Source organism: Heliangelus exortis, chromosome 2 (assembly GCF_036169615.1).
Source record: "Heliangelus exortis chromosome 2, bHelExo1.hap1, whole genome shotgun sequence".
NCBI lineage: Eukaryota > Metazoa > Chordata > Aves > Apodiformes > Trochilidae > Heliangelus > Heliangelus exortis.
In genome coordinates this window covers 114,278,813-114,300,333 of record NC_092423.1, presented here as the reverse complement: position 1 = coordinate 114,300,333, position 21,521 = coordinate 114,278,813, and the positions used below count along the sequence as shown (strand labels likewise).

The following is a 21,521-nucleotide window of genomic DNA, read 5'->3' as shown; positions in this document are numbered from 1 at the left end:
GTACATCACTGATAGCTGACAGACCTTTGTTGGTGGCCAGTTAATTTAGCTCTGTCAGCCATGCTTTGCTGGATTGACTCTCAGGAACACCAGGAACACAAATGTTTTGGGTTTTTTTTTCAGATATTCTCTGTCTTACATACTTTTGGATGTGAACCTAACCAGCAAGCCATGAGTAAGGTCTGGTCATCCTCACAAAATGCGATAGGAAAGATGTAGAAATCTGCTTCCAACTACATTAAAGATAAAACTTTCCTGCATTTGTACACAACACTCCCAGAGAGGTGCTGTGTGTCTATTCAAGTATTTTTTGAGCTAGCACTTGCTGAGTTCATTTGCCCCATGCCCTCTCTCACTCTTTCTGTTCCCATATCTCCTCCCAAAAAACCGTGCATACACCTCCTCAAACTGTGGACGCTGCCTCAATTCCAGCCTTAGCATCACCAATGTGCACCTGGGGAATAAAGTTATCCAAATTTAAAAGTTCCTTCAGCACGTAGAGTCCAGTGCTGCGGTTCTGGAGCAGCAGCACAATCCCAGGCATAGGTGGCAGCATTCAGCTGCTGGGCAACGCTGCCTGAGCCAACAGCCTTTCCCCACATCCCATCATCTTCAGACAGCAAGCAAGCCCTTGCTTTTTTGTCTTCCCGAGTATCCTTTTATTTAACGATTTTCTGAGTCACATTATTTCAAACATTTCCTGTATCTGAAAACGTTTCCTCAAACCCTAATCAGAAAACACACTGTTTACTTGGCTGTTTTACCCTGGCCAACATTAAAATGACAGTGGTACATGGGTAATTTTTGAGCTGTCCTCTCACTTAAGGAGTTTCCTGCCTCCCAGTATTTTATGTCCAAGTCCAGGAAAAGTAAGCCATCAGTTTCCAGTTAGTCTGATACATAGTAACAGGCTTTGCTTAAGTCAGAAAGGCTAATGAGATCCTGCTATAATTTACACCAAGTGTACCACAGTCCCAACCATCAACGAGATTCTGCCCAATATAAACATTTACACCTCCTACTCTTTAAAAAAGGACTTTGAAAAATTGTAACTGCTGTGTGTGTGTGGGGAAATAACAAAAACCATGTTGATATGCTAATTTACCTACATTCATGCTGCCATGGACAATTTTACATAAGCTGTAATTCGGGACAGGGATTTAAATGGATGTGCAGACATTTTCGTAGACGAGCCTCTAAGTAAACATTGAGTAGATTTTCCCTACACCTTATTTCACCTCTATGACACAGAGAGCCATGGGAGGTAGCAGCTAAATCCCCTGTCTGAGTATCAGATACATGTTTCAGTTTGTTTGTCAAAACAAGTTTTCAAAAATACTCATTCCCAGCACAGGGAGATTTGCAGTATTGAAGCTTGCAAGCAAACACAATTTTAAGAAACGTATTAAGTGAAGAGTATACCTGGTATTATAGAGCAATCCCTTTAATCAGTGCCCCTGTGACAACAGTGTACTTCTCCAGAAGCCTTTTCCAGCTTGGAGTGCCTGCAGTAAGATCACTACAGCAACAATCTCCTTCCTCAACCCAATCCTAAAGCAGGCACACTTCCCCACCCCCTTGCCCCTCCCCTCCAGCTGCTAGGCAAAGAATAAACTTTTAGCTTCACCCCTCCTTTATTGGAAGGGGAATAGGGTAATATGCTGTAATTGGTTTTCCATGTTTGCCAAGAGTCTGTTTCCTCTTATCATCCACAATATTTAACATGTCTTGTATGAGTTCCAAAAATAATAAAATCTGTCCCAAGAATAAAAATGATAGATCCACAACATGCTGCTCTTTTGTCATGGTCTTGGTTTCTTAACATTCTGTTAGTAGTTTTTATTGCCTAATGTTGTGGTTTCTTTCATAGGCAGCAGACCCACTAAAGACATTTCATCAGCTACTTACACAGCAGCAGCCTGGATTATTTACAAATGGAGATTTCAGTACCATAATAAAATAAATCACTACTGCATACTGTTAAAAGTTATATTGCAGTACCATGGCAGAAGAAAACCCAGAGATTTTAGGGGGAGGAACATTAAGTATATACAAATCTCAAGTATGATACCAGCAAACAAATTTATTAAGATATCCAAATAAAACCTGTCAGCCTTCTCCTTCTCCCCTTTCTCTTCCCATGCAATAGTGGAAGAGTAATAGGCAAATCATACCCACACCACCCCCCAGATGCAAAACAGTTCCCATGGTTGGTGTAACAAGTAACAGAACTCATGCAATACTTCCCTCATGATTTTTTTATCATGCAGTAAGATAGTGTCTCTCTCTCTCTCTCTCTCTGCCCAACCTTTCACCCCCAAAGCAAATGTTCCATACTGGGCAAATTCTCTGAAATGTACATACAATGGACATGGAGTAGGGAAGATGGAGAGCAGCACTTCACTCACTGCATTCAGTTTGCATGAACAAATACCAGAACAGACAATACAAAAAAGAAATAATATACAAGAGAAACTTGATTTAGGAGGGGAAAAACCAAAACAACCAAAACCAACAAAAAAATCTAAGAAAGCTGTGGGACAGTCTGTAGTGTCAAAATAATAGACCACCAAGAAGAATCAGACTTCAGCATTTACCAAAGCAATAGCCTTCTGACACCAACTTTTGAGAAAAATGCAGGCACACTGGGGTGCCTCGTTTAGAATTATTACTTTATGAAAAAATCTTTAATGGCAAAAATTGTCTTACAGCATTTTTATGTCCTCTCCCTGTAAGTGTTCAAGGCCAGGCTGGATGGGGCTTTGAGCCACCTGGTCTAGTGGGAGATGTCCCTGCCCATGCAGGGGCGTCTGGAATGTGATGACCAAGTCCCTTTCAACTCAAACCATTCTGTGATTCCATGATTCTAAAGGTTCTGGTTTTTTTAATACACATTTTTGCATTCAGATTCAGTTTAACTATAACTTAGAGCCTGATAGGAGATTTTATTTTCTTCTCAAGAACAGCTTTAGTACTCTTTAACAGTCACAGGTAAACTTGTAAGGCAGAAATTGCTTTCCAAGCTTAAAAGTATGCCATTTAACCTAAAACTAACTGGTGCCCTTCAAACCCCACCAATATATAAATATTGCAGTTGAAGGCACTCTTTAAGTCAGCAACACAATGAAAGAAGTGTCACAAAAAGCATAAAACAGCAGACGAGACATAGCTCTGGAGCAGGGAAGGGAGGACATGCTGTCTGCTACATGTTTCAGACAGTCCCTTTTTATTTTAGCATATTGATGAGTATTTTGGCAGTCATTTACCTTAAGTCACTGCTGAGTCTGATCTTGAATAATTCTGATTTATTCTTGTGCAAGTCCACAGAAACACAAGTCCACAAACACACATACGAGTGAGGGGTATGTGTATTACTTTTTCTTAAATGACTGACAAAATGTACAGATCATCTCATTTTAAGTAGAAGAGATAAGTCTTAAAATCCTGCCAAGATGCTCTGTCACTCTAAAGGTACTCTTTTGTAAATTAACTATGGTTTATACCATGTGCTAAACTGGGAGTACAGGGCAACTGCACCTTGGTATGTGCAGTAAGTGGTGTGGTAAGTCTTACAGTACATATAACAGCTGTACAAGTTGCTGGGCAATAACAAAATGTTTTAATTCTTTGGTTATGAAAATGCAACCAATAAAAGTAGCAGGAATTCTACTAGGCAAGTTATCAGTCGGTCATGTACAAATAAAACCCTAATCTGTGAAGGAATAAACTTGTGAAGCACGTGCTAGGTTTTATGCTGTATAGTTTACAGATTCTAATGGGATAAAAGTAGATCCATGGCTTCTCAAAAGACAACTAAAACACATATTCCTAACTGGCAACAAAAGGATTACGTATACATAAAGCTAGTGACAAAAAGCCAGGCAGAATGAACCACAACTTAAGTTTTCCTTTACCTCCTCTTTGAAAGGACCAGACTTATATAATGCCCAGTGTAAAAATGGCATATAAGTCAGGGCCAGCCAGCAGGATCAAAAATCCATATTCACATTATGCACATCACTATATTAAGCACATTTCTCCTACCCTTCACTCCCCCTCCAAAAAAAAACCAAAAAACAAACCCAAACCCACAAGTGACAGTGACTCCTTGCTGTAATAACCCTATATTCCTGGTCAATTCTATACATCCTCCATGCTTTCAGAAAACCAGTGGCTTTCTAAATCATCACCACTTAAAACAGCATACATTTCTGTCCTTCTCATATTCCCCTCCTCTGCTCCCTGACCAGGAGCAATTTTTTATGGCTAAGTGAAATTTACTCCCATTCATAATGTAGCTGAAGCTGCTACTGAAGGCTGTGCTTTTCTCCCCTCTCATATCAAGCAGTTGAGTTCTGCAATGTTGCCAGTTCCAAAAAATCTTCAAGCAGTTAATCCAAGCACATACTCTTGTTTGTTCATTCCTTCTTCTGAGCAGCTAGTTACTACAATCCAGTTTTCCCTCAGCATCAATGCAATTAAGTCCTGTGGTTTTATTGTTACACAGTTTTCAAACTTCAACCAATCCACTTTTATAAATGCAAACATCATGTAGTAAACAGTTAACAGCTGAAAGTACATAAATTGAGCACCCTCTTTAGAATTTAAGTAGATGACACAATTATATTGCATTGCTTATAATGCTCCTGAATGTGTAAGAAAAGATCTGAAGTTGTCAATTGACATAAATCCTTATTGGTTGTCCCTTTCCCCAGATACAAACAAAAGGTTCCACATGTATTTTAAACTCTATTTAGTCAGAACCACTGCTATGTTGTAACTGTCAGGAAGTTTATTACTTTCTGATGTTAAAGTTCTGACAATAAGAATGGATGACACAAGGATCCATGTCTCCCAGTGTTATGTTACAGTCAGTATTGGTCCAGTAACACAAAAGTCCCTTCCACTTTTTAAATTTATTTTTTTTTTTTATATATGAAGCATGACCTAGAATTCTATCTTCAGTTTCTATAAATAGGATGTGGTAGAAACTCAGTTGTTTCCTCATTTGTAGGGAAAGTTGCATGAATATTCTGTACTTCAACAAATAAACACAGAATTTTGTTTTGTACCATTGCAACCTTTTCATCTGAGGCAAAAACAACCCCACGCCCCCAACCACCACCATAATAAGTACCAAAAGCATTTCTAGTTTTGATTTTCATCAAGATTTCCAAACTGGTAGATTTTATTTTCACACCCTCTTCACAATAGACAAGATGCTTACCATATTTAGGATTACAAGTTGTCACTAAAAGAAAACTTTACACAACCACTGTACATTTAGGTTGAAAAACTGTCCTTGCATGAAAAATATACCTAGAAATCAAGTGGTAAACAAGAAAAAAGCATTAAGAAAAGATTACCGTTTTTATAATGTGCCATTTTAAATTTATCAACTCCTCCTCTACTTTTTCATTCACACTCTGTTTTTACCTGTAATATTTGTTAAGGCAAACAGCTAATCCATTTCTGAAGAGGTGCTGTGGAAATTGTGGACAAACAGCAAACATTTGGCATTAAAATAGATAGCACGTATGTAGCCTCTAGTAATATACATTAAGCATTTCTCTTGGACTTCAGGATAATGGCAGGGGGGGATGAACATGCTAACAATGTCAAAAAGGCTTAAAATTTAGCGTCCAAGCAACTTCTATTAATGCTTTTGTAGTTTTCAAGCTCTAAGTAGTATAGAATTTATGCAAATGCATTAAAGAATTCTAGCTTGGCAAGTACACCCAAGCAGGTTATTAAACTATATATACAGAAAGTGATAAATACAGAATTAAAAGAGTCCTTCCGCTTCTCTTTATAGCCTTGAAAATTGACAAAAAACTTGAGGACAGCTCTACAATATTAAACATTAGGTAACCGCAGAAGCTGGGAAACCTAACTACACAAACTGATTAAAATACTCAGATGACTTTGTAGTGTTTAATACAATTCAGTTCGTAGTCAAGGGCACAAGACAACATTTAACAAAAATAATCACATCAATTGACCTAGAAATCAAATGTAAATAGATATGAATACAATCTCCAAAATCTGTCTTTAAGTGAACATTAACCATTTATTCAAAGTTATACAAGAATTTGAAGGATAAAGTCTTCTTCTGCAACAGGAAACCAACTTACAAGTTTCATGTCTCAGTCGAATTGAAGTGGAGGCGAGCAGGGTGGGGGGAAGGGAAGGGTGAACAAACAAGTTAGTAGGCCCCATCCAGGCAGCTAGAAAGTAAAAACAGGCTCAACAGCAGCCTCCTCCAGCTTGTTGTCCTCCCTGATTGCCTGCAAGTGTTGCATTAGTAGCAGCATGTTGAGGGCCAATTTTGATGCCATTTGCCTGGAACAAAGTTTAATACACAGTGTAATTATTTTACAACATTAATATACTTGAAAAGTTTTTTTTTTTTGTTTTGTTTTTTTTATAGCAAAGGCTCCTAATGTATGCACTAAGTATAGCAAAATATAGTTGTTTTTTTTTTAAGCAAAGTTTAGGTATGCTTTTTTTAGCAAAATGTCTTTGGCAATTAAACACAATTTAAAAGAAGATGCTTTTCTTCTCATTTAATTTTTATTTCCACGGTGAGCTCTGTACTTTAAACTCCTAACATGAATACACAGAGCAAGAATTGTATTTGAATACTACTTGGTATAAGGCCTTAATAATACATAGCATTTGCTAGCAACGGATAACCTCTCCCCTCTCACCAAAACCTCCATTAGTTTAATAGTTTAATATAAAACTTTTCCTCTCTAGACAGCATTTCTTTCTGTGTTGAATCAGCTGTAGAGGCTAAGGGCATACGAGTGTTCTGTGTCATCAATAATTTCTATGATCCCGAAAGACATGGCTGCTTGCCAAGAACCCACACACAGCGCAGCTCTTTCATTCATCAAAATCACACTTATATCTTAACCCTCACTCCCTCAAGTGGATTTTACCTAAAAATACAGCACTTTGAGAAAAGTAATACAGTAGCTTCAGAAATTAAGCTCTTAAGGAAACTTTGCGTCACAGTAAATCTCAGATTTATAGTGCTTGGCAGTTGTTCTGCAACAGTAGTAGCCTTGGGGTTTCTGGCACTAGCTCAGTATTGACAGCAGCTGATGTGGTTTCTTTTCGCTCTTTGACTCCTCTTTAATAAAAAGCATGCCCTATGGCTCATTGGTTTTGCCCCCTCTGGGCTGATAGCAACTTCTTGAGGAATCAAGGAGCCAGACTTGGCATAAAGCCAAATAAATAGCACGGACTGTTGGCTCTTGACAGCATATTGCAATCAAAGCTCCATAAGGCACAGTAAAGCAGTCAGCTACTATATGAAACTCGACAGATACAATGAGCATGCTTTTTCACACACTCTCATTACTGTCCAATTTATATCGCACCGCTGGGTGCATTTTTTGGGGAAATAATGTTAGAGTTTTCTGTAAGTTTTTCATCATTACTGAAGCTGAGGTGTTTCACCAAAACACCATGGGTGTTGTACGCACACACATTTCCCAGTTCCAATCGGTGTCTTTGAAGGATTACTACTCAAGTCTTATGTAGCTACAAGTTTCACAATGCAAATAGAATCATAGAATTGGCTGGGTTGGAAGGGACCTCAGAGATCATCAAGTCCAACCCTTGATCCACTACCACTGCAGTTACCAGACCATGGCACTGAGTGCCACATCCAGTCTCTTTTTAAATATCTCCAGGGATGGAGAACCCACCACTTCCCGGGGCAGCCCATTCCAGTGCTTGATCACCCTCTCGGTAAAGAAATTCTTTCTAATATCCAACCTAAACCTCCCCTGGCACAACTTGAGACCATGCCCTCTTGTCTTGCTGAGAGTTGTCTGGGAAAAGAGACCAGCCCCCCCCGGGCTACCCCCTCCTTTCAGGGAGTTGTAGAGAGTGATGAGGTCTCCTCTGAGCCTCCTCTTCTCCAGGCTGAACAGCCCCAGCTCCCTCAGCCTCTCCTCATAGGATCTGTGCTTGAGTCCCTTCACCAGCCTGGTTGCCCTCCTTTGGACCTGCTCCAGGACCTCGATATCCTTCCTAAACTGAGGGGCCCAGAACTGGACACAGTACTCGAGGTGTGGCCTCACCAGTGCTGAGTACAGGGGCAATACTTTGCCTACTACTGAAGTTTCTCATTATTTCCTTCTGAAGTCGTAACAGCAATACTTTTAATAGTCTACATTTTCTGATGTTGAAATACATTAAGCAAAAAAGAGCTGAAGGTATTTAAGTGAGTCCTGCCAATTTCCTCACTACTCTTTGGGTACTACTCAAAGTACTACTCTGCAACTACTTAAAGAGAAGGGTCAGACTGACAGTCCCAGACAGAGAATGCACCTATTCACAGAGCAGATAGAGGAGAGAGTGGCAGTGCTGATTGCCATGCATGGTTTCACTAAGCACCTCAGCAATATTATCTAGGGACTTGCAGGATAAAAAACTTGGGCACCAGAAACGGCTGACTCCTTCACCCTATCCAATTTAAACTAGAAAGTCACATCACACAAATGTTAACCAAGAGTTTATACAATCCTAACATTTTTATATGATCCTGGTATTTCTATGTATTACCAGTGAATATAAATCTGCTGTTTCTGAGGCCACAAACCTCTCTCCTAACTGCTCAAGATTTTCAACACCACAATCATTTAAAAATTCAAAAGACATTACAGGTCTTTCTAGGCTCTTGCATTATGAAAGTGCTCCCTGCTTTACCTCCCCACCCCCATCCCAAACAAGCAAAGAGACAGACACTGATAATCTGTAATTTCAGTAATGTGCATAGGCAAAATGGCTAATCTTTTATTCCCTACAGAATCCAGCCACCTAAAGCAGGAACATTTCAAAAGTCTTTTATGTAACTCTCAAAGCAATCCCTCCCCTACACTGGACAGCTCATGGAGTGCATCTGGCATATCAACATGTTCCCCCATTTACATAGTGGAAAATTATCTTTGAAAACAGATGACACCATATGGAGAACTGGATGAAAGTGGATTTTCTTCTCTTTTGGGGATTTATATTATTTTGTGATGCTTCATGGATGGATAGGGTCACTTATTTTAATCCATTTTTATCACAATGGCAGACAACCCTATATCCAAATGGAACAAATTCTTACTGTCCAGCCTTCTGCAGAAGGCAAATGTACATTTAAGAAACAAACAAACCAAAAGGGTTTAGAGTACTAAAAGTTACCTCGTTATTAATGTCAAAAACTCCTTCCTGGATCTTCTCATAGATCTCCTTTGCAGTGTTAATAAATGCCTAAAATAGAGGGAAAAAACCACAATGAATGCAATATCCTTTGGTGTAAGATGTACTAATTGGAGTCCAATCACACATGCTGTTGTTTCTGCGAGACTTTTCCTCCTGACCTCAGCAGGAACAGGTATGACAACAGCATCCTATAACCTACCCTGAAGTAGCAATGGATCACACATTGTTTACAAAAACAGTGGCATTTTCATAACATCTGTATTCCACAATCTGTTGTCCAGTGATTACAGGGAAAAAGTGGTTTTTAAGATACATAAATTACTTTTAAATTATTTATTTCTGACCCTTATGGATAGATTGTGTGGCAGATGGTTTCCCCTACCCTTAATATCTTTGTAATAGGCCACTCTAGATTAGAGTGCTTAGCAACATAAAACCACAGGGTACTTACAATGATGATGTAAGGATGCTGTCTGCTGGATGAAACCTTATGCTACCATTTAATATTCACCTAATTTTAAGAACGTGTTCTCTTTAATTAATCTTGCGCTTGATAGGCAATAGATATCTTAATAGTAAAAAGGAGAGGCCTTAAGTTTTATCATGATTTCTGAAAACCTATTGTTTTAAATTCAGAGAAAAGACTTTGACATTCAGGTCTGAAAAAGTGAATGATACAGATGGCTTGGGTTAAAGTTTACAATCAATGATTCCATTTTTCATCTCTCATTTAACTTTATAGGTCACATAATGCCTAAAATAATGTAAAATTTCAGAAGTGATTAGCAGCAGCTAATCATTATAATCAATATCAAACCCAGAGTTCTTTTTGCTTTAAATATCACCACTATGCAATCATATAAGATAAGCTATCTTCAGCACAAGCCTATTACAGCAAATACAGATCTAATTCAAATATAAAAAAGTAAACAGGGTTCATGGAGAGGAACAAATCATACCTTTCCTCATTTCTACACTGGAAGCATTTGACTGCTGAACTTGCCACCAGAGCTTTGTTTCCTAATTAACAGGACTGATATGTTTTCACCTTTAAAGGCCTTACAGCTCCCCAGAGTAATCAATCTACTGCAGCTCAATTACTGCACCAAGCACACACCACAGCCAGTGAAGGAGACTTGAACGACTGCAGCAGGAGCAGAAAGATATGAATATGCATAAACTCTAAGTGGGTGATCGAATCATCACAGAGGGTCATGAGAATTTGCAGCAAAATAATGAGAAGAATTAATCATTGCAGATTCACAAGGCACTTAGGAAGCGAGTTCGTTTTTCAAACACACGTTAAGAGTTGAGGAAAAAAATTGGCTTTTGGCCAACAGTGCATAGATTCCAGTTCCTCAGAAACTGAAGTTTTCAATATAAGAAAAAAAATTTGAACTTGTCTTTGGTTCTGATAACACACTAATTACTGTTATGGTCTCATGCAGAGGCCTACAGAAAGGTGCAAGTAAAAAATTTTGGAAATTCACACAGCTGGAATCTGTGGGGATACTTGCTTGCTTCTGCAGGACATTAAACAGAACTTGTAGTCTTAAAAATGTGTTATGATAACTTCACATAAACAAGCACTTAACAATTGGCAATTGTAACCATTCTTAGAAGATGTTGGCTAAGTGAGCCTAGGCTCTTAGAGCTAAGTTTCATGAGAATTACAATAGACCTATAAAAATTACCTTAGAGCAACAAAATTATAGTTTTAACAGACTACAAACTCCAGACTAACACAGCTGAGTATCAAATACTGTCTGGATGCTATGTCGAAGAACAGTTCACTGTAATAACACATCTATTCTCACAAAAAGTAGTGAAATGCACTGGAAAACTGTGATTTAGGAACACACAGCCTCTCCCCCCCCTTTGACAGAGTTATTACTCATGTACTGCACAAAACAAAAAAAATATACTGAGCTCAGTATGGTCTATTTTAATATTAAACATATTGCCTGAGACAACACTTATCTGAAATAGCCAAATATTATTTTCACCTCAGTTCTATTATTTCAGTTGTCTTGAAAAGACAATCTAACTACTACGATCCAATCAGTGATTTTGCAGTTCCACATATTAGTGTTAAAACAGCATATAATGTTATTCTGCATGGCAAAATGCCAGGCTGCAATGGGTCACGTATAGGTAATTCCCATTTGAAAACAATAGTTTCACAAGAATATAGCACATAATAAATCTACCTAATGTTTTCTTCAGGTGGCATAGATTCTGAAAAATTATAACTAATCAGCCATGAAAAGAGACTTCCATCCCTTGAGACTTCCATTTGTTTCTCGTATCCATGTATTTTAAGTTAGCTTATGCTTCAAAGTGGAAGCAGACTCAAAATAACCACCTGAGAACACCACTGAAAACAGCAGTCTACTTGCTATAAGAATATTATGTAGCTTATTTTGGCATTGCATGCTAGGGCCACAGTTAGCAAGGACAAGAAGGTGAACTTCATATAAGTGACTTCTTTTAAAAATCTTTTTATACTGCATGTTCTATCTCTTACCTGGAACATGCAGTATACTATAAATTATTAATGGTCAGGTTATCCTCTCTGCAGATAAACTGAGCCATGGATGCAGAGTGACAGAGCTGCTTCCCCTCAAATCCAGTTTGGATTTGTCAGACCATGTGGAGGGGACTGCAAGAGCACAGCTGCAGCACCTCACACACCAACTGGATCCAGGTGCAGTTCAGCCACTTCCACACAACCAAAGACCTCGACCAGTAAAGCCCACAGGGACTCAGCTGGTTGCCTACCAAGCCTGCTGAGATGGGACTGTATTAAATCACCATACAAAGATACCTGAGCACCTCCACCTCAAAGCAGATCAGACAGTACCAGATTCAATCTGGATTTATACACAGCCACCTAAAGGTGGCAAGGCTCTAGTATACAGTACCACCAGTACTTTGCATAAGGAAGAGAGACTTCTGCAAAAAATGTATGTCAGACTTCCAAATACACAAATTATACGCTACATTTATGAATTAAAGAATCTAAAAATTAAAGAAAACAGTATAATGTCAGTAAAATGTCTACATTTAATATTTAACTCTTGGTTTTATTCTAAATCACAAATTACTGATGCTTTTATGCATGAGACCACTGAGCATATCTGTACCACAGCATTAAAAAAGGGTTGTATACAAATTATTCAGTGATTTGTTTTTATGTAACATGTTTTTCATTATTGTTCACACAATAGCTAGGTTCTCAAATAATGGTAACATGCTGCCAAAGAAAATTACATTACTGTACAAGTAGGAATGCAAGTCTTGTAATATGTGATATACCCGTTGTGTCACACCAGCACCTACTACAAAGCTAGCAAAGGATATTTTTGAGTCACAATATAGCAGTACAGTATCCTTTACATGATTTGTATAAGGAGTTTCCTAGATCACATTGCTACATGGGAATCAAAAAGTCTCACAATGATCATCTCAAAAAAAAATACCCAAACCAAACCTGAAACTATATAAGAAAAACCTAAACAGGACAAATGATGCATTTAAGATAAAGCCTGAAAACAGTGAACATAGAATTAAATCAACTTCAAGGTCCATTTTATCACACAAAGTACACATATAAAATTTAAGTTTACTGCCCTTGAGACAAGACCAGGAAGAACTAATTCTATAACTGGTTAAAAAAAATATACAGGAAGTAAGGGAGTGGTAAGCTCATGATACCTGTCTTATACAAGTTGTATGTAGGAGTAGCAATATGCTAAGGGCATCAGAATGCAAGTTATAAAACAGCTACATTTAGATTTCACTTGGCAGATGTCAGTAACATTACTTCTCTTTCTCTGAAAGCCAATGCCATTACAATTATTCTAGGACTATTCACCTACAAGCTGAAAATAACACAGAAAACTTGTAAACGAATCAGTAATACTTTTCAGAACTCAGATTTTATAAGTTCATCTTTGCTTAAAATCAAAATATTTCCAGTTCTGCATGGCCAGCTCGTGTAACATGCTGCCCTCTGGCGGCAATACAGAAGTTGAATTTCATGCTTTGAAATACAAATTGGTGGTCATTATTTCTGAACACTCTCCCTAGAATTAAATGCAGAATGCACAAAGAGTTAAATATCTCACAAATTCTGAAGCATGACCCTAACCTTTGTGGTCAGCCAACAAATAAAATTTCTTCCTGCTTCCTAATTTTCCATCTTATCTTTAAGCAGTAAGATAAAATATAGTTAGATTACTGTTATACTGAAGAATGTGTCTGGAAACAACATGGACCACAAATGGATTTATTCCTAGAGGATTCACCATCCCAGTGTATAAATGGTGCTGGATATCCATTGACTAGGGTGAGATTCCAAAGCTCTGGGCAGCTGTTTTATGAATAGTAAGACAATACCTTTTTAACAACTAGATGATCCTTCAGGAAGAAGCCTAGGACGAAAAGGCTACAGAAGGGTTAACCAGCAAGCAGTAAGAAGATGCTATATAACAAACCAACAGCCTGAAAAGCCCCCCAACATATTTGTAATCTTATTTTTGAAGTAAAGGTGCACAGGCAGAAACCAAAACTTGACAGAAATTTGTTCATATGTAACTACTGCAGTGCAATCTTTCTGACAAAATTATTGGGAAGCCACACACCGCTAAAGCTCTAGAAGTGTTGCCACTGTTGAACAGTTACAAAGGCAGAACACCTGAGGAAAAAAAAGATAAGAAAACCCCCAGAACTAAGGATCTGTATCTCCAGCAGAATCTACAGCTCAGGCATGCAGACATATAATACTTCTCATGCTCTTCAGTAAATCCTGAAACTCTTGATTAACTGAGACTTTTTATTCTGATTATACCTTGGGATGCCCAGAAGCCCCAACAACCATTCCAGAGCCCTTACTGCACAGCTGGGGCACAGTCCAAGGGTTTCAGCAAGGAAGTAAAAGCTGTGAATCTTCCCTGGAGCCAAGAGTCCTGCTCCTCCTCTCTCCCACAGCTGAACAAACATCTCTATTTTCTCATGGGGGAAACTGGCTGAAGTGCCAGCTTCACATAGCTGAAAGGTCACAGAACTTTGATTTCTAGGAACTTGAAGGAATATTGCTTTTGATACAAGAGTTAAGATAAACCTAGCTCTTGGGTTTTAAAGACTCTCATGAACTACAAACTCTGCTATTCCACAAGTTCTGTTCAGATTACATCTTGAGTGTCACTTTATTGTACTATGAAAACTGTTACCATCGTTTTAACAACCAAATCCCTGCTAAATCTATTAACATTAAAATTATTGTTTACCAATAATTGTATCTAGGGAGGGTGTAAATGGGAAATAAAAATATTTAAAATCAATTCAAATTTAGAAGCTGCTAAGAATCTCATCTTTCCATGGAATTTTTATTTTTACACTTCTGAGTATTACTAAGGCCAACTTGGTTCCCTTATCTGTGACTGCGTAGCACCCCTGCTGAAGCAACAGTGGTTTTGAATATTCATTATTCATTTAAGCAAAAGTATGAAAAGAAGCTGCTTCAAGAGAGAATTAAGTTTCAACTGAAACAACACCATTGAATGACCATCCACTACATGTAGCAGAAGTGCTCCATTGCTCAGTCAAAACCATTAGTCTATTCATATTTAATCCTAAATAATGAATCCATTATTGCATTCTATTTATGTGCAGACAACTTGGAATAAAAAAAAGATAATACTCTTAAGATGAAAGCTTGGCATAGGGCTATATAATCCCCTCCATATGTGAAACAACTGAATAAAACCAACTCCCACACCAGGAGTCAGTGATACACAACTCAAGTGAGATCAGCTTCTGAACAACAATAGTGTCTAGCACTGGTTTGATGAGAGTTCAGAAAACTCTTTTGCTTAAAGTTATTAAAACAAGCAGTCTGGAGTGCAAGGAGAAGGGACAAAGCTACTCCAGATTCCCTAATAGAGGTTTTGTATCTTTACTTCCTGAGAATCAGTGCATGTAAATGGATTCCAACAAATGATATTGCAGGGACACAAAGGTTGTGCTGTAGGAGGCACAAGGTCACCCTGAGCTCATGCAGGTGATTCTCCACAGGTGCTGCTCCACAGACACTGCCCAAGCAGAAAACACTCAGCAAGGTCTCAACTGCACGTTTAAGAGAATACTGCAATTAATAGTTATATACTGTTGTTGAACTACCAATGAAAAACCACGTGATAAAATTTTTCTCTTGCAAGTAAGAGAAAAAAAGTATTACGTTTAATTTCAATGCAAGGTAGGAAAGTAACTGATGTTATGATTGAAGTGCAAACGTGCCTGGGGTTTGGACCTCAGACTTATGCATATACAAGTGAAAAGCCTTCAGATACCCATCATGGTGTTTTCTTAGGAAAAACATAAATACATAAGCACCATTGAATTCTGCAAGCAGTACTTCAGAGTGCACAAACCCCAATCATCCTTTAAGAAAACAGATACGATAACCAGGATTCTAGAAGTTAATTACTAAATTCCTTTCACTGTGAACTGAAAACAAGTTCAATGTTGCAGGTCAAATTTAACTATGAGTTCTACTGAGAGAAAGCCAACAGCTTTGCTCAGACCATGCATCACTAAACACATCATTATTTTTTTAAAAAAAGGAACTGCAAAGAAATAAATGCTGTAGTGATGCAGCTTAATCACCGAGGAAAAAAACCCCACAACACAGTTGTTTTGATAGCTGGCTACCTTGATAGCTCTAGACAGTCCAAAAGGAAATCAACAGCAACAACAAAGCCTGTTTAAATAAATATGATACAGTTGAAGAGACCAGTATAACTGGGCTTGTACTGCAGCCAAATTATAACCCTGTGCTTAAACCTCCTCCCTCAATAATCCTTCTATCCTCTCAATGATTCAGAAACTTCTCACCCAGTTCCATTACATATCAAACACAATAATTTAACTCTGTGGCAACAGAGTTTCCACAGAAACTATGAAGGAAGAGGCTACATTGACTTCCCATTCCCAACTATCAATTACCTACTGTGCAGAAAGAGTATAAATATCCCTTAACAGCCTTGCAAAAGATATACAGCTAACAGGATATTCTCCATTGCTAAGCACTTCTATCCAAGATGTAGGTTACAAGACATAATCCTGAAGAACACACGAATATTTTTAAACTGGCTTAAGATCCAAGCACTGAACAGGTCAATGTACTGTTTCAGCTACAGGTTGACAAAGGCATTACACAAGTTTAAGCATGGGAAACAGCTTAAATTAAATTAATCACAGCAGCTGATTTGTTCATATAAAGAAACTGCTTAAGACTCCCCCATTAGCTTGCAAACGTCTACAACAGCCATTTATGATGAAAGGTAAGAAAGTTGGGTCAGAAACAATGTCCAACTGCCCAAAACAAGGTCTGGAGTCTTGTCACTTGACAGAGAGAAACATGTATTTTCAACTAGAGTGAGTAAAAGAGAAAAAAAAAAATTAGGAAAAAAAAGTCTCCTCTGGCTATTTAAGTGTTTCTGGTACAACACCAGAGACATAAACCCATAGGTGCTTCTGTGTTTCAGTATTACAGCCTCATGAAAGGCAAGCAGACTGAACACAGAATGGCTATGACTAAAACCCCAGGACTCACAGCTACCTGCTTGTGCTTTCCAACGTGGATCTGTCTGCTAACTCCTGCAGCACACCAGCTGTACTGACACATTGCCCCTCCTGAATCCCCCAGTGACAGGAATTCTGTGTTCAGCATATAAGAGCCACACAGTTACTACATGTGCTACTGCAGGGCCACGTATTAGTCTGGACATAGACAAGAGGTAATAAAATCAAGAAATGCATGTCAGATCTTAAATTAGATGCTGGAGAAACGCTTATCTGATAAGTAGCCTAAGCTTCCCAAATCAATTACAGAAACTTGATAACAAACAACAAAATGTCCTAACTGAAGTAGCTGTTCAGAAAATGCAGAATGTGGTCAGTTACCTCACTAACTCTGTGGAACTGAGAACAATAAAATAACCTGTATAGCTAATGGTGTTTCAAGAATAATTGAAATGGGTAAAAAGCACTTGCTATAGTTTCTTTACATCTCTAGGACACAAGCTGTACAGTGGTGAGATTTACTGATGTCAACCAAAAGATACAGAAGAATTAATTCACATTCTATAAACTAAGAATACTTGAAAATAGTGTGAGCAGTTCAGCAAAATAAATTAAGACTGCTGTAACTTTGTATTTTTACAAAGCAGAGTAATTTAATTCACAACAGTTCTGAAATGTGATTTTTTTCATGAAGAAGGTAATTTTTGGAACTGCCTGGGAAGCTTCCCTTACTTGAGAAATGACTGTACAAGCAGCCATCCAGAAGAACTGAAGATGCATTTACCCCATTTCCTACTTTAAAACCACGCACTACAGCATTTTTATTAAAAAAAAAAAAAAAAAAAGTGAAAAATTAAGAAATGGCAGCTAGTATTTCAAGATATTGATATCATGATATTGACTGCTTCCATGTCCTAAGATGGGCTCCAGAGTACTACAGAACTCAAGAGATTTGAGGGCTTCCAATTTCTAAACCCTTAACAGTCTTGATTGTTTTGCTTAAGTTCTTTTGCCTCAGATTCAGCAAGCAAAGTTTGAAAACAAGATTTGTAATGGGAAAAAAACATGGGCCAGACAAATTTTGAGGTTTAAATGTTTTGTGGTTTTGTTTTGGTGGGTTTTGTTTTATGGTGGGTTTATTATTTTTGTTTGTTTTGTTTTTTGTTTTTTTCACATATTCTTCTCAATCCTACTTTGGACAGATAGCTCAAAGCTGGATCTAACTACTTCTCTTAAATTGGTGTAAGAATCCTTTAAGGCTTATTACTGGATACTGGGTAACTGCTTTGCTGTCACTTCTCCTGGCAACCACATTGACATTACTTCCTTCAATACCAAGAAATACACTTTCATTACTACTTTGTTTTGTGCAGCAACCACTAAGCAAACAACACAGGCACAAATGCAGCAGGCCAAGGCTTTATTAATCAACTACACAGTCTCAGCATGGTAAAAAAATCCCTCTTCTGGGAAATGAAGGGGAAAATAAGACACCACTTATTATCTGGGTATGTTCTAACCTGTTTTATCTGTGCATTTCCATATGTACACATCCCTGTGCCTTACAGTAACAGTTTTTTTGCAAAAACACCCTTTCTGAGGAATTTATCCTACTAATGGGTAAGAAGGACAGAAGACTAATAAATGAATTAAAAATTAAACATTTATTTTATCGTTCTATAAGACCTTTTTAAATACAGTGCAAAGAATGGAGGCCTTAAATATTTCTGAAGCTGTATTCATGTAAACTTTTGTTTGCATAGGTCTGCTGTAACCTATTTAGAGACATAGACATCTACAGCTATCATTTTGCTCTGGAGCTATATCCTTCTCTCAAGTAAAATCAGCCACTCTTCCAACACTGGTGATTCTGTATCTCATACAAACATGTTTGACATTAAAGACTCCTACAAGTACCCTGACACTGTCACAGTTAACTACATAACCCCTACACTATAGTTATCAGAGATGTTTCATCATGAATTAAAAATGCTGCTAATAACCTAAGGGGATATTCCTTCACCCCACACCCCACAGCTTTTTTCCCCACATCCCTCAGTAATATCCATAGAATTAGAGAGAGTCCTTCGACCCCAGAAGTTCTATCTAAGTCTTGTCATTTTGGAAAAATGAGCATTCTGAGACTCAAATGCATGAAAAGCATATTCACAATTTATCTAAAATCTAAGCAAGAAAGTGTCTTCAACACTTTTAACACAAATGCATCTGAAAACATCTGATATAATAAACCATGTGCAAGTTCATAGACTTGCAATGTTCAGCTTTTTAGACCCAGTGTACTTCCATCAACACAAAAACTCATCAGCATTATTTCCTTCATTTCCCAAATAAGACAGCAAAAATGCTTTGTTGCCACCATGTAAAGTAACATTTGTAGAAACAGGGCCACAGTTTTCTTTTTCTTAAAATACAGACTAATTTTTGCTGAATTACCTCAAGTGTTGTTCTGTTTAGTTTCTACTTCTTCAGGCAGCCACAAAAGTATCATTTCTTTCCAGTCTGAAGTCAACTACTGAAGGCTGGCAAGATTTGTCTCTGATCTGCATACTACTTGTTCTTTCCTCAGATGTTGCCCATTCCCCTTGATTTCTTCCCTTGTTCCCTTCTATTTTTTTGATACTGGATAGTCCAGAAAATAGTTTCTTTTGTCCCCAGTGTGCCATCTTTCACCTTCCATGCCTACTATTTCTCCTCTCTTATTTTTACTGGCTCAAAGATTAAAATTTTGCTCCTACAGCTGTTACTATTCTAGATCATGCTACCTCTTTTAGTGTTGACTAAGAATACCACTTAAGGAATGAATTTGATTGTCACTAAAAAAGAGTATATCCTAAAGCTTTTTCTAACTTTTATGTAAGTCAGTATATGCACAAAATCACTAATTTGTACCTTCAGAAGGAAAGGATTCTATCTGAACTTTTTTGACAAAGAACTTTAGGCTCACTTTCCTCCTGATAATCAGAGATGCATTTGGTACTGGACAGCTCACTCACTAGCACACATTTTTTGACATGAGAGAGGTGCTAATGTTAGAAACCAGGTAGCAACAAACCAGAAGTAAGTCAGTGAAAGCTGCTAGTTACACTTACTATAACATTAAAAAAAATACTATTTCAAAACTAGAAGACTTTAGCACTAAAATAATATCGGTTGTCCAGCATTTTGCATTTAGAACAATTTTGGAAAAGAGCAAGGGCAGATTATGTAGCATGAGAAGCTGATTTATGTCATGGTATTGTAAGAAAGGTTGGTAGGTGGGAATGTATAAACTGACTATGGGCCTGAAAGATCTGTGAAGCAATTTTTTTGCTTTACATAGCACTAACACCTCAGCTCTTTGTCTGCCACTGCACTGTGTCTGACTAGGATGGAGATTTCTTTACAGCAGCCTGTATATTGCTGTGTTTTGGAGTTGTGACTAAAATAGCATTGATAGCCCAACAATGTTTTAGCTACTGCTGAGAAGTGCTTACACAGTGTCAAGGTTCTCTGCTTCATCTGCCCTCCACAGCCATCAGGCTTGGGGACAGGCAAATTCTAGTGGGGATGGAGAAGGCAGAAACAGACAGGACAGGTGAGCAGAATTGGCCTAAAGGGTATTTCATGCTATACGAGGTAATACTCAACAGTAAGAACCAAAGGGTAGACTTCCCAAAGTAGCTGCTTCTCAGAGATTGGATGGGAATCAATCCATTTATGGAAAGTTGTAAGTGACTGCCTTTACATCACTCTTCCCCACACCTGAACTCTTTACCTGAACCCATGACTTTTTCTTGGTTTGGGTCTTTTTAGTTCTTTCCCCCATCCCATTGGACAAGGGGGAGTGGGCAAGTAACTGGATAAGGACTTAGTTACTGGCTGAGGTCAATCCACCACAACCATCCTTCAAGAAAAACATGCAATAAATCTAGGCAAGAACTCACATGTGCCCAGAAATATGAACTAAAACGCAAAACTGCAAAAGTTCTTCCAAGCATAAGAGATTGAAAAGCTTATTCAAATACATAGGACAGTAACAGCAACCAAGATAACGACCTCTTCAGCAATGCTGCAGAGGACAAAAAAGAACCTGTGCACATGAATTGCAGCAAAGAAGATCCCTGCTAGGGAGCAGAAGGGAAAAACTGCAACAATACAAATACCAAAGCGACATAATAGATTGTTTTGATGAGCTTGTGAAAAAACAGGGATCTTTAAAATAGGTGAGATTGACATCTGCCAAGGATACCAATAGCTTGGCTTGGTTTGGACTACCAAATCTATTGTAGTCTTACTTTTTAGATTTCAGGGCAGACAGAAGCATCCACTTAATCCATGACTAAATATTTTTAAAGAAAAGAGCAGCTATATTAACTACCAGACTTTAAACAATATGATTAGTACTAGGCAGTCAGATACAATATAGACATTGCCTTTTTCATAGTGTAAATTATCATAATGTAAATTTTCATAATGTAAATCCAGAACCTAAAGGAACAGTATCTGTACAAGTAACAAAATGCAAGTCAAAACTACTGTTTTACTAAAATAATATTGTTTGGTAGTTACCTCCTCTACGTTGGAAGCAGTTTTGGCAGATGTCTCCATAAAGATAAGTCCATGCTCTCGTGCAAATGCTTCACCTTCCTCTTTCTTGACTTCTCGTCTAGATTCTAAATCACTAAGATGGAAACAAATAAGTTAGT

The 21,521-nt window shown here is 37.9% G+C and overlaps 1 protein-coding gene across 1 annotated transcript in view; it reads right to left on the bottom strand.

Moving 5' to 3' along the window:
* Window positions 1–5,145: 5,145 nt before the first annotated feature.
* The window catches only part of RAB2A (RAB2A, member RAS oncogene family), a 46,213-nt gene continuing 29,837 nt past the window's right edge, over window positions 5,146–21,521 (bottom strand). The window contains exons 7-9 of the mRNA XM_071737610.1: window positions 21,385–21,496; window positions 9,208–9,276; window positions 5,146–6,342 (exon numbers count right to left, since the gene is read on the bottom strand). Of these exons, the coding sequence (XP_071593711.1) occupies window positions 6,247–6,342; window positions 9,208–9,276; window positions 21,385–21,496 (277 nt within the window). The 3' untranslated portion in view covers window positions 5,146–6,246. The remainder of the gene's footprint in view (window positions 6,343–9,207; window positions 9,277–21,384; window positions 21,497–21,521) is intronic.